We start from the raw sequence: 14,295 nt of genomic DNA, 5'->3' as shown, positions 1-14,295 counted from the left end.
GATAAAGTATGGTTTAAGATGTGTATGGGTGCCAATTTGACGAGTGTTGGACTTGTGATGGTTAATGTTATATGTCAACTTGGAGGGTGTTTTGGGATGAGATTAATGTTCAAATCAGTGAACTTTGACTAAGCAGATGGCTCTCCACAATATGACTAGGCCTCAGCCAATCAACTGAAGGCCTGAATAGAATAAAATGGCTGACCTCCCTGAGCAAGGGGGAATACTCTAACAGACTGCCTTTGGACTTCATCTGTACCATGAACTCTCCTGGGTCTCAAGGCTGCCAGTCCACATAGCAGATTTGGGACTCACCCCAGCCACCATAATTTCATGAACCAAGTCCTTATAATAGATGTGCTTCAATATATGTACACACATCCTCTTGGTTCTGTTTCCCTGGAGAACCCTAATACACAGGGTAACCCTATAATCTTAGGGTAGTTACTGAATATAAAATAGAGGACAAACATGTATGCCTCCATTTAACCTTCATAATTATTGTCTTGACTAAATTCCCCATGGTTATAGCATCCATGGCCCTAAAATATCCAGTAGTGGGCATGGACTCTCAGACTCATTAAATAATAAATCAAAATTAGATTGAGTCTTTGGCATTTACAAACTGACTTGAAGAAATGAGCCTCCATGAAAAACTCCCCAACAATATACAGAGCTAAGAGAGCCTAGTATCAATTAGACATTGACAAGACAATGGCTCTTAGCTCAAGATAGAGCCTTCAAAGGATTGCAACCCATTTTACGAGGCCTATTTAGATAAGAGGGAGGGTGATTATATCCACTGCTTCTCCATTTAACAGCTTAATTTGGCCCGTTCCTAAACTTGGAAAGAATGAATGAGACTTCTTGATGAATTACCACAGCCTTTATGCTGTGGTCCCAGCAATTAGACCAACTAATTATTATTACAATGGAAATTATTGACTCCATCCAATCAGCAACTGATAAATGTTTTGCTATTGTATATTTGGCTAATACATTCTGTTTAGTGCATACTTCAGTAGCCTCTCTTCCTTCCCCTCCAAAGTGAAATGGTACACATTTACCTGGCTGCTTAGAGGGTACCTCAACAGCTCTGCTATCTCACACAGTCGTTGGAGGCAAGACCTTAACTGCATCTAACTTCCTCCAGGAGCACAGATATGACACCACATTGATGGCATTCTTTTCTAAGAGAATTCTTTAGAACACTCATTCAGGACATACAAATATTCTAAGAAGGAGCTCACAAAAAGGGGATGGACCACTGCCCCACACAGGGCACGAAGTCTTGCCACTTTGTTTAAATTCCTGAAAATTATTGGTAAACTCAGGGCTGTTCCATCTCTGTCAACATTAAAGCATGCCAAACATATTTAGGCCTTTGTGGGTTCTGGAGGCAACATTTTCCTCACTTACAAATTTTACTTTGGCCCATTTATGCCATTACTTGCAAAACAGGCCCACCTTGAGTGGGACCCCCCTCCCAGCAAAACACTCTAGAATTTTTTCAGCCATATTAGTGCCACTCCCACCCTGAGACTTCTTCACTGTAGAAGCTTTAGCATCCTCCTCTAATGCCTCTTGGAGTCTTTATACCATCCATGATGGCTATGAGTTGCCCATGACCTTCTGATGCAAGAAACTGCCTTCGTAGGTCTTATGCTGTATATTGTTAGAGTGGCAATTGCTGGATATATACTGGAGTCTCCTGGAAATAGAGGCTCTCATAGGCACTCAGCTCATTACCTTCCATTTCCAGCTGCGAGTAATAAACTTTTGAATACCCTGTTGATGTGTATTATCGCTCTCGATATCTAAACCAAATTTTGCATGGGGTCCATTCTGTGTCTTTAGAGTGGCCATAACAGGTGGCTTATGTTTGTAAAAAGAATCCTCAGGTGGATATATGAAAGGAGAGTGGAGTTGTAGGGGAATGGCTCCTCCATGATGACCTGGCACCCTTGCATGTATCCATATAGGCTTGAACTGCAGCTAATCTGAGTTTTGGTTAAATGCCTTATGATTCTCCCAGAACATGAGAAGATCAGAGGCTGTAAGGAGCTGCTATAAGGCCTTCTCTCAGTCACTTCCCTCTCTCTTCTGAGAGGCTGTCTTGAATGAATTTCTCATCACTTACCAGATTCTGATGAGGTACGGAACTTTCTGTCCTGTGCCCTTTGGAATAGAGCTGCAGAATATATAACCACTCAGCCGCAGTATAGATTTGGCTCCTCAGCCAGGGAGTATCCCTCAACTTGCGTTATAATCATCTAGCCCCTTTTGTTTCTTTGTTGTCTTTTAGGATATATGAGACAAGGACCCAGGGAGTTGGCCTCTTTGGTTCATTCTTTGCACTGTTTATGTAAGTACTAAACTGTCTCAATCTAAAAGTGTTTCCTTGTATCTTTACCAGTCAAATCAGTCAGGCCTTGGCCTTGTCTATATTAGCTAGTTACCATATAATCCTAATTGCTGTCTTACGTCTTTTACCTGTAAACTAAAATAATTAGGATACTTGTGTTCATTCAAAGGTTCTTACATTAAATAAATACTGAAGGATTACCATGTTTTTAACTCATTTGTATTTGGGAAGCCTTAGCCTTCAGTGAACTATCAAATGCAGCTGTGGTGCCAATTTAGCACCTAAGGGTGCTAAAGCACACAGTACTTTACGAAGCTAAGAAGTCAGGAATATATTGGTACTGGAAAATCCTGAAAAATGCATGGTTTATAGATGAAATATTCTTCCCAATAAAGGGAAACTTAAAAAAAAAAAAGAAACTTGATCAGAGATGACAGTCTTATGGTATCTCATTTTTCATATTTTCAGGTAAACAAATACCTGGCAAAATAACAGCTAATGTATCTTTCACAAGTAGAAGGTGTGACAACCATTTATATAATAAACATGTTAGGAACATCTGTGGGATGCCATATTCCAGGCTCTGTGCCTGACTCAGGACACAGAGACAACCCAGTCTGGGTCTCAGAGCCAGTGGACCTCAGAATTAAGAAGACAGAGATATTCAGGCTAATAAGTATAATTTTGATAAGAACTATGACAAAACAGGGCTGGGCACGGTAGCTCATACCTGTAATCCCAGCACTTTGGGAGGCCAAGCCAAGCAGATTGCTAGAGCCCCAGAGTTTGAGACCAGCCTGGGCAACATAGTGAGACTCCAGATTGCTAGAGCCCCAGAGTTTGAGACCAGCCTGGGCAACATAGTGAGACTCCATCTCTACAAACACTAAAAAAATAGCCAAGTGTGGTGGTATACACCTGTAGTCCCAGTTACTCGAGAGGCTAAGGCAGGAGGATTGCTTAAGCTGCAATGAGCTATGATCATGCCACTGCACTCCTGTCAGGGCAATACAGCAAGATCCCATCTCTATGAAAAAAGAACTTTTTCAAAAAATATCAAGAAGGGCTTCTCAGAAGCAGCGATTTACAAAAGTAGGGACTGTAATTACTGCAAATTTACAGATGAGAAAATTGAAAGTTAGAGAGGTAAACTAATCTGGCAGAGGCCATATAGCCTCTAGTCAAGACAGTTTTGAGCCATAGCTTGTTGGATTCCAAATCAATAAATTGTTTTAGTTTACACCCACCAAAGTACAGCTTCCCTGGCTCTGCTCGCCTCCAAACTTAAAAAAAAAAAATCTGCTACAATCAGAGTAGACTCAAATTAGAAAACAGTTTCCAGGGAGAACTTGATGAAAGTTTTTCTGGTATATCATGGTGCCTTCTCACAGGGGAATCTTGGAACTGAAAGCTCTGTCCAGCTATGACTGGTAAAAGACTCTAAGGTAAACTTTTCACCTCCCCTTTTCCCAGTAACAGTTGGTTCTGGGGAGCTGCTTGCACTTGGGATTAGAACACATTTAAAGAACAGAAGTAGAAGGGGCAGCTTCCGCTTCAGTACTTCACACTTAGGAAGGAATTCATCTCCCCTAGGAGGGACCTCTTATACTCTTCTCACTTTCTGCCTGTTCCTTCTTGACTCACAGAAACATCAGGGGCAGACTCCACATTTGTTGATGTAAGCATGGCCTTTACAGAATTTTGGCCTTTACAGAATTTTAAGCAGTCCAGAACTGAAGGAGTATCTGCAATCTGTGAAATGCAAAATGGTTCACTGAAGTCAGGAATGTTAACTGCTTAATTTCCTGTTTTACGTACCTTCAAATACAACTTTAAACTTAATTATGTGCAACTAACAAGTCTACAACTATTGTTTCCCTAAAAACCATTTAAAAAGTGGCTTATATAGGTTTTTATAAAATTCCATAAACTTTCCCCTTGGAGACTCCACCTCTTTGATTTTTCACATTTGTATGAACTGGTATGTAGGTGTTATCAAAACCCCTGCTCACCAGCATATAAGAATCCATTCTTACTTTCCAGTTTGAATAAATAAGAATTTAGCTTTTCCTATTTCAATGGGCCAAATTAAAAGAAAAAACTGCTAACATTGGTCTACAGCAAGGGAACTGCTAGCCACTCCAGGGTATTTCTCCCTTCTCTTTTTGGGCATTTGACCTCTTGGGCCAGAAGCAGTATGCCACAGCCAACCTTTTTTAAACAATCTAAATGTTTTCCTTTTTTTCTACCTTATATATTAGGCTTAATAAGAAGAACTCCAGTAATTACTTTTATAAACTTTATTACGGAAAATGCCAAACATACAAAAATAGAGATGAACATATATAATGAACCTCATTTTAGCCATCACCCAGCTTCAACAATTATCAAGGCCAATTTCGTTTCATCAATCTTTGCAATGCACTTAACATCCAGATTTACTATTTTGAAGCAAATTCCAAGAATCATATCATATCAGCCACAAATGTTTGAGAATATAGATGAGGACCCTTCTTTCTAACATAATGATAAAACCATTATCCTAATACCAAATACCCCACCAATGTTCAAATTACCCCGATTGTCTCATAAATGTATTTGTTTTACAGTTCGGTCAAATCACAATTCAAATAAGATCCATACAATTGGTTAATATGTCTCTTAAGTCTCTTTAAATCTATAGGTTCATCCTCCATCTCTTTCATCCTTGCAAGTTATTTACAGAAGAAACTGAGTCATGTGTCCTGTAGTTTCTTATAGTCTGGATTCTGCTGATCTCATCTCCATGGTGTAAAATAATGTTTCTCTGCCCTATTTTCTAAAGATTAGGAATTATTTCTAGGGGCGTGGTCAAATTTAGGTTCAATGTTTGGGCAAATATTTTAAGAGACGGAGTCTCATTATATTGCTCAGGCTAGACTAAAGCTCCTGGGCTCAAGCTATTCTTCTGCCTCAGCCTCCTGAGGCAGATGCTTAACACTGTGCCTGGCTTTGCAAATATATTTTATAGATGGTGTAGAATACTGCCATCTGGAGGCACATGTCTGGGATGACACAGACATAGGAGTAAGAATTTTTGCTTTCTAGTATCTCACAGCTGCCTTGAAGCAGTTGTGTGACACTTGATAAACAAAAGTCACATATATGCTAGACAGATTAGAAAGGGATTGTTTAACCATTCAGTATCATTACAAAATATGAACTATTTAAACAAATCTTCAGTGATGTCTACCATATTCTAAGCAATATCTTATATGCTAGATATATAAAAAAGACTAAGGAAACAAGTTCCTTGGATTCAAGGGCATATAATCTGGTGGGAAATACAGACACATAATCATAAAAGCACAAAAAAGGCCACAGGTGCCAAGTTAGAATTCTGTACAGATACAGCGGTAGTGCAACAACCTGGAGAATAGTCATTGTAATAAACAGGGAAGAAGTGTCCAAAAGCATAGGATGAGCTGTGTCCTTGGAGTGCGAAAGAGCTCATCTGTGCTTCACAATTCCATTCATCCATTCACATACTTGATCCTTTCAAAGTAAATCTGAACAACATCTATGCCATTCACCTAAAAAAAAAATCTTATTAATAGGGTTTTATTGGTTCATCAATTCCTCTAATCAACAAATATTTATTGAGCTCCTACTATGGCTCATCAACCATTTTGAATTGGAAAAGCCTCCAGTGAATTATCCAATGCAGTTTCCCTGTGAGGCCAGATGAGAGCCTGAGGGAATAACAGATTGTCCCAGGTACATTATGAAGCTGAGAAATCGGGAATACACTTGTAGTAGACATTTCTAATCTGTGGATCAATGACAAATATCTCCAAATTCCAGGCACTGTTCTAGGCTCTGAGGATATGGGGGAGGATTCAGTCTGGGTCCTAGTCCTCGAAAAGTTCATATTCTAATAGGCCAACAGTCATTCAGAAAGATGATTGCAATGCGAGAATGGTGCTGAGAATATTTGTTTTGACTGGTGCTTCCACAAAAGGAACTCTGAAAAAGAAAACTCTGGCCAGCTGTTAGTACTGTAAGCTCTAACCTCCCTTTTCCCAGTCAACAACTATGGAGGGAAGAAATGCTTTTTCTTACAATTGAACTCCACTTAAAGGCAAGTGAGACAAGGAGCAGCTCCAGCATCAGAGCCCTTTAAAGCATCTATCCCACAAGGGCCCTCTAATGTTGCTGTTTCTTTACAAGCTCTTACATATACACACTTCAATTTTTATCGATTTTCTAAATACAAAAATGTTGAAATCTTTACAATGATTCTGTCAAATGAAACTATATACAGGACTTAAAAATATTTATAGCCACCTTTCACCCCTTTCAGGGTTACTTCTTTCAAAGGTGACCTGATCAACAGAACATAGGTTTCTTAGAAAATATGTTAACCATCCAGAGCAGCAAATTCTGTATCAAGCAACCAAACTTACCTTTACTCCAACATGTCATCTTCAAAATTTTTTTAGAATGAGAAAAAGTAGGTACTTGTCCAGTGGGGCACGAGGGGAAAGTCAGTCTTTTTTTTTTTTTTTTTTTTTTTGAGACGAGCGCCCATACTGGAGTGCAGTGGGGCGATCTCGGCTTGCTGCAACCTCCACCTCCCGAGATCAAGCGATTATCCTACCTCAGCCTCCCGAGTACCTGGGATTACAGGTGCGCACCACCATGCCCAGCTAGTTTTTGTATTTTTAGTAGAGACGGGGTTTCACCATGCTGGCCAGGCTGGTCTCGATCTCCTGACTTGGTGATCTGCCCGCCTCGGCCTTCCAAAGTGCTGGGATTACAGGTGTGAGCCACCAAGCCCGACCCCCCGCCCCCACCCATACTCTCTTCAAAAACTAGGCTTTTCCTCAACTGTCACGGGAGATGAGATCTAGAAGAGGAACCTTGAATTTACATAGCGAAACCCAAAATTTCTTAAAAGAAAGTGAATAACAGTGACCCATAGAACAAGACTCCGTCTCAAAAAAAAAAAAAAAAAAAAGGAACCCCAAATACCTGTCAATAATGTTTAAGAGATATGACGTAGTCTAGGTTGCTCTAGAAATTAGGAATGATCTTTTCATTTGAATACCCTTTTCACAAAGTAGGCTTTCCTTCTACCTAATTTCAGACATGGATGGGGGAACAGAGGAAGGTCCAGAAGAGAGATTTAGGTATTCTAGATGGGATTCCTGACTTTAAGCAAGTATTGAGGCAAACGTGAGAGCTTTTAATTTGGCACCCAGAAAAGGTTGTCCTGTGAGACAAAACAATTACTCTGTATCATTGAGAGGTTGTTCAGGTATCCTAATAGTTTGACAACTCTGTACCAGCTGAACATCACTAGAATTAACTCAGCTGGGATGTAATCGCCATAAAAGATTCCATTCTTGTGGTTACTGAGAGTCAGGGAGGCTTAAGCGGAATGTCACTACGTTCAAATATGGGAGGGAGACCACTTTCTTTCAAAAACAAACTTAAATCCAGAGAACCATGGTTCTTCTACGGTATCCAGTAAGGGGCAATGGGAGTTGGAAATTGAGCATGGGAAATCAAATTCTGTGAATACAGTTTTTCTGGTAAGATGTGCTTGGCTAGCATATCCCCAGCAGCATCTATTCAATAAGGTTAATCTACATGGGAAATAGTGATTTGAAGCCAGCAGTGAAAAATTACTTGTGAAAATTTTTTGAAAACCAAATGATCCACATAGAAATAGAAAAAGAAATTTCTGAAAGGGGCAAATGAGATCCCATTTCTGAGGCTAAAGTGACTGTCGAGTGCAGAAAGAGCACAAGATGTAGAATTTCCTAATGTTTTTACAAATTCAAAACTGATTTTTTAAACCAACTCCCACCACAGAAAGGCTCCCTGACAAGGGCGAACGCTGTGAAGGAGAAAACAACTCAAGGGAAAAAAATACTAAAAGATGCCCACACAACCAAGCTGGTCAGACTTCAAAGGCCTCCACTACCAAACAAACCACAAGGCTGGTATCAAAAATGCGCACGCACGCTCACCCACGACTATGTGTGAAATGTAAAACCAAAAACATCACAGGGCGCACAGGCAGACACACACACACTCCCCACACGCTCCCCACCCACCCCTCGCCCCCCCCCAAACAGCCCCCAAAAGCAGGGTGAACAGTTAAGGCACCTAAAACCCCAAGCGGCATAGGCTTCCCCGAAATATTTTACAGTGTAACCAAGAAGCGATTTGGAAAGCATCTGAAAAACGTGCAAACTGAAAACAGGGCCTGGCAACAGTTTGCAAGCGTGATTCAGAGGGTCTGCCAAGGAAACAAAAGCCTCCCTCCTCCCCGTGAGACTGCACATGGCACGAGAGGTGCTCCAGGCGGGATGCATTTTAAGCGAGGCAGACAAACAGAAGTCTGTGTGGGCGCGAGCAGTACATACTAGGGATCGCTATCTGGCGAGGATGGGGCCATGGAGTTTCCATTGGTTGGGGAACCGCCCAGCTTTAGTTTCTCCAGATATTCGGCATGCACGGGCTTGTGGCACTGGAGAACCTTGATGGCATCGTCGACTTTGAACCACTCTCGCTTCCTCCCAATGCTAACCGAATCTTCCCAATCCTCCAGCAGCTCCGTGACAGTCAGTACATACACGTACGTTCTGTGCTTGGGGTCCTGGTTCTGTTCGAAGACGCCCAGGAGCCGGCCTAACTTCCCCTTGACTCCCGCCTCTTCGTACACCTCTCGGACCGCCGCACCGCCCGGCTCCTCCTCGGGCTCCATGCCCCCGCCCGGCACGATCCAGCGGTCCGGGTACCGGCTGCTACTCACTAACAGGACCTCGTCCTCGCGCTCGCTCCGGAAGCACAGGCACGCCGCCCGCTTCTTGAACCCCTCGGGGTCGTAGGTCCGCGTCTGGTTGGGTTTGCACTTCATCCTCGAGGCAGCCTCCTCTCGCTGCTCCCTGCTGTGTGGGCCGCTGACCCCGCTGCTGCTGCTGCTGCTGCTGCTGCTGCTGCTGCTGCTGCTGCAGGGGAGCAGCCGAGGTGCTGGGAAGAGAAAGGGCCGAGGCGAGGGGCGGGGAGAGAGAGGAGCCTCCGTCTGCCTGCGAGCCCTGGGAGGGGAGAGATGAAGCTGGGCGGGGCGCGGGTGGAGGCGGGGGCAGCGAGGCGTGTCAGTCAGCCAGTCCGAGCCCGCGACTCTCCACAGAGCCCACCCGCTTCTGCGAGGTGAAGCGCATTCTCGGGCGAGTCCATGCTCCCGTTCATGTGCGTGTTCGCAGAGGAGGGCGAGGGGCAGGGGCGAGGGCGGGGGGCGAGGGGTGAGGGGCGGGAGCGGGGGTCTCCTGGCTCCCACAGCGCGCGAATCCTCGGGCCCACTGCGCAGGCGCTTCGCACTTCTGGGACCGGGAACCTCCTTGGCGCAAAGCGAAATACACCGCATTGTGACTTTGGCCAAGACTGCCTCCACGTGTGCCTTTGACCCAAAGGCACGGTGGCTCGGCAGGACGTTTCACCACATTGTGACTTTGGCCAAGACTGTCTCCACGTGTGCCTTTGACCCAAAGGCACGGTGGCTCGGCAGGACGTTTCTCCTCTCCCTCCCCACTGCGCTGCAGGAAACCCACACGCAGTTGTTTTACACATGACAGGGGCAAAGGCAGCGTCGTCATCATCCTCCCCCACTATCAACCATTCTGGCTTACTCATGGGACCTGGGCCCTGGTGTTGTCAGAACAACACACGGGATTCTTGGCAGAGTAGCCGGGCATCTTTGCTGAGTCACATGATACAGTCTTATTTCAACAGGTTCCCACCTTGCAGAGCATCTTGGCGCAGCCAGTAATTTAATGCTTTTCTTAAACCCCTGTTCACAACCTGCCTGACCTCCCTGCGCCTCAGTTTCCTCATGGGTACACTGCTCGCCTCCTTGCTGCAGCCATTTGCACTTCGATGCACATACACCTTAAAGACCAGAGCACCACCCATCTAGTAGTCCTGCGTTAAAGCCCAAAGACATTCTCCTATTCTCCACACACTCCACCCTTCTCTTTCTCTTTGATAAGCATCACTTGGGGTTTGGGAAACCATGCATGTGGAGATACCGTCCTATGTCACGATTTTATTTTATTTTATTATTTTATTTTTTGAGACAGCGTCTCTCTCTGTCGCTCTGTCAGGTTGGACAGGTTGGAGTGCAGTGGCGCGATCTCGGCTCACTGCAACCTTAGCCTCCCGGGTTCAAGCGATTCTCCTGCCTCAGCCTCCTGAGTAGCTGGGATTACAGGTGCTCGCCACCACACCTGGCTAATTTTTGCATTTTTAGAAGAGATGGGTTTCACCATGTTGGTCAGGCTGCTCTTGAACTCCTAACTTCGCCATCCGCCTGCCTTGGCCTCCCAAAGTGTACTATCAACCACCACAAAACAAACAAAATACCAAGGGGTCCTAAAAATATGGTTAGGACTTAGTAGTACAAAGTGGTTCAACTTCTACTCAGAGCTTTGAAACATGATTTGAATGAATCACAAGACACTCTAGCAAAACTAGCAGACTAGTGGGGTGTCTGGGGTGAGAGGGGCCAATCCAGGCTCTGGCCACAGGGCAGGGCTGCTTCACAATTGCCAGGTACTATCTCCTTTGTCTCACGAGAAAGAAGTGCCATTTTCTAGTCTATTAGCTCAGTTCTACATCACACTGTGCCTGTGCAGTAGTAGGTCTTTTCTGGGGAAATATTTGTGGCTGGGAAGAGGAATAGGATATTATAACACGGAAAGAGGCACAGACTGAAACCCTACTGGAAAAGTCTGGATATGGAGATCCACAACTTAAAACAGAGTTAATACAATACCAAGGGGATTTTTAAGTTACCTTTTTCCCAAACTTTCATAGTTGATATAGTTTGGATATTTGTCCTCGCCCAAATCTCATGTTAAATTATAATCCCCAATGGTGGAAGTGGGGCCTGGTGGGAGATGTTTGGATCATGAGGATGGGTCCTTCATGGCTTGGTGCTGTCTGTGTGATAGTGAGTGCTCACAAGATCTGGTCACTTAAAAGTGTGTGGCACCTTCCCCTGTCTTGCTCATGCTTTTGGTATGTGATGCACCTGCTCCCTCTCTGCCTTCTGCCACCGTTGTAAGCTTCCTAAGGCCACCCAAGAAGCTGAGCAGCTGTTGGCACCATGATTCCTGTAAAACCTGCAGAACCATGAGCCAATTAAACCTCTTTTCTTTATAAATTACCCAGTCTCAGGTATTTCTTTATAGCAATGCAAGAATGGTCTAATAACTTTATTATTCATCTACAGTATAGTAATAGGGCAAGAAAAGCTAAGACTTTTGTAACAAGAGTAAAAATCGTTTTTAAGAGAATAGCATTCCACTGTCTGGTTTTACATATTTACGTATTTCTCCAGTGATGAACAGTGTAATTCAGAAATCACTGTAGTAGACTGTTACAGTGAAACTGCAATTTGTTCATGGACGCCTGTATCTCCTTCCACACTGTCGTTGTCTCTGGTCTTGGCCATGTAATGTGTTGTGTCCAGTGGGACAGTGACAAATGTGAACAGAAGCCAGCAGAGAACTGAAAGGTGCTTGAACACTGAGGTGTCCCCTCTCTTTTTGCTCTTGAAGCATTGTGATAGCAATGTGAGGAAGGCTGGCCGGGCTACCTGGATGATGAGATAGCCGTGGCAGATTCTTCCCTTTCACCCCAGCTGACAGTGACACCATTGCCCAACATATGGGTGAGGCCATCCTAGATCATTCGCCCACAAGCAGAACTACTTAGGTTATAAGAGGGCACTACCTGAAGATGCATAACTAAGCCTAGCCATGAACAGCAAAAAGAAAAAAAAAAAAACACCCACTCAGATGAGACCAGGTGAAATTATTGACCTGCAGAATTGTGAATAAAATAGTTTACTGTTTAAAGCATAAAATTTGGGGGTGCTTTGTTATGCATTAAAAACTAGCTGCTCCAACCATTGACAGCATCCATAAAAATCAACCAAAAGCAATCAGAGAAAGACAACATTGTTCGCTGTAGAAATGTAACGTCTACTTAAAGATGCTGGCATTTCACTTTCCCTGGAGTCAGAAAGAAAGGGATGAAGTTAAGACATCTAACATGTGTTGAGTACAGTCCCTGTGAGAGATCCTGTGTTATGCCCTGCATCCTGTTAACTGTTATCCCATTAACTCTTAGGGAGGGAGGCAGTTCATATGTCTGTTTTACAGAAGAGAAAATGAGAACTTAGAGTGGAGTTTGTATTCGAGTTTAAGGCTTCATGCCTCCATACCCTGCACACTCACAAAATCAACATGTCTTATAGAAGGATTCTTTTCCACAGCTATGGTTGTTGCGGCCTTTGTTGATGATATTCAGCATTGACCTCTTGGGTAAGGTATTCAGTAGTTAAGATTCACTGACTCCAGTGAAAGGTATCTTCCATCATTATGTTCTTCTTCTCAACAATATATGAAAAGAGCATGTGAGTACCTCTTTCACTCCCAGCAAATAATAGTTGTGTCACCTCCACATGTTACTTCACGGTTTGAGGCTTTGATTTCCCCTGCAAGATAAAATGCAATGAAGTGATACAGAAAAGAAGACATTCTATGCTGTCATCACACTAGGCCATGATGTTGATTTATAGATGGTCTGATTTCTTATATGCACTTAAAATTTTGTGCAAACAAACCTGAAAAGTGTCAAAATCCCCTTGAATAGATTAGCAGGCTGAGATGGGTTACAGTGAGCAAGCCTGGAAGTGGCGGAGCTGGGATCCACACCCTGGTCTGTCTGAGTCCAGGGGTAATCGTCTTGCATTCACTATGGCACGTTTCCCTTATGTTGAGAGGTGTTGACATAGACAGTGCATGTGATTCCTTTTGGTATGGCCTTCCTCCTTTCTAGCTTTTTTCTGCCTGGAAGATCCAGGCACCCAAGAGAATGGAGCTTCCATGTAAATTTCCAGAATCCCTAGGATGAAAGCGGAGAGGATCTACCCTGAAACCAACAAGTCTAAGATACACATTTCTACCTTTTTTTTCAGAATTAGGAAGGGGCAGGCAGTTGGGCAATTGACAGGAATAGTAGAAGCATCCCCAGGGAAGTTGGCTGCTTTACTTAGTGAGAAAGCCATGGAAGGTGACATTTCTAACTGAGTTTTAAGTGGAGTACAGTCCTAAGAGAGGAGCTCTGTAGAAACAGCTGTTACCTGGGTTTGGGAATGTTAAAGACCTTCTCAGAGCCTGACTGTACTCACAGCTGGACCCAGCTGTCAGGAGAGGGACTGCAGTATACCTGAGAAACTTTCAGAATACTTAACAGAAGCAGAGTCAGGGGAAGTGATTTTGATAGTAGTCCATGAGAAAAAAAAAATGGTGTTTTAAAATGCAAATGAACTAAAATTTAAATCCTGCTCTCTCAGTAGCTATGCAGCCTTAGGTGAGTTAATATCTTTGACCTTAATATTTCTCAGGTGAAAAGGGGGATAATTACGTACTCAGAACTTCACCTCTCCCAAGAAAGCATTCCTGACCATGAGCTGGCCCAACCTTTACACTGGGATTAAGGTACCCCCGTCTGTTTTTCCAGGCTTCCTTGACTTTAATTCTGTTGTAGCTCTAATTAAGGAGCTCTGCAATGATCTGTCTGCAATCTTGTGAGAAATTTGAGGACTGGGAACCAACCTGAAACATGTCTGTTCCCTTCTGAGTCAACACAGTACCTGGGATCTGGTGTCCAGTAGGGATTTAAAACATATTGATTGAATGAGAAGTGATGACAGGATCTACATGGATCACAAAGGATAGTTGTTATTTTACCTGTTAACTATTTAATAGTGATATTAAATGAAATATGAATGAACCTAGGACCGGGGAAGGTGGAGTAAGTTGTGTCTTTCACATCAACCTTCATATGTTCCACAATTGTTTCTTCCTTCA

At 43.4% G+C, this 14,295-nt stretch overlaps 2 protein-coding genes across 2 annotated transcripts in view; one reads left to right on the top strand and one right to left on the bottom strand.

Annotated features, from left to right (window-relative positions):
* The window catches only part of NUDT11 (nudix hydrolase 11), a 526,486-nt gene that overhangs the window by 180,912 nt on the left and 331,279 nt on the right, over positions 1-14,295 (top strand). The window lies entirely within an intron of this gene.
* LOC126946575 (diphosphoinositol polyphosphate phosphohydrolase 3-alpha) lies at positions 4,655-9,630 on the bottom strand. Its single transcript, XM_050777101.1, has 2 exons — positions 8,782-9,630; positions 4,655-5,937 (listed from the first exon to the last, which is right to left on the bottom strand). Coding segments are annotated over exons 1-2 (495 nt in total). The 5' UTR covers positions 9,276-9,630; the 3' UTR covers positions 4,655-5,936.

The sequence above is a fragment of the Macaca thibetana genome, chromosome X (genome assembly GCF_024542745.1).
Source record: "Macaca thibetana thibetana isolate TM-01 chromosome X, ASM2454274v1, whole genome shotgun sequence".
In the NCBI taxonomy this organism is placed as follows: Eukaryota; Metazoa; Chordata; class Mammalia; order Primates; family Cercopithecidae; genus Macaca; species Macaca thibetana.
This window is presented reverse-complemented; position numbering and strand designations above follow the sequence as displayed.

Coding starts and splice junctions, on each gene's coding strand:
- LOC126946575 (XM_050777101.1), bottom strand. CDS start 9,275: ATGAAGTGCAAACCCAACCAGACGCGGACCTACGACCCCGAGGGGTTC.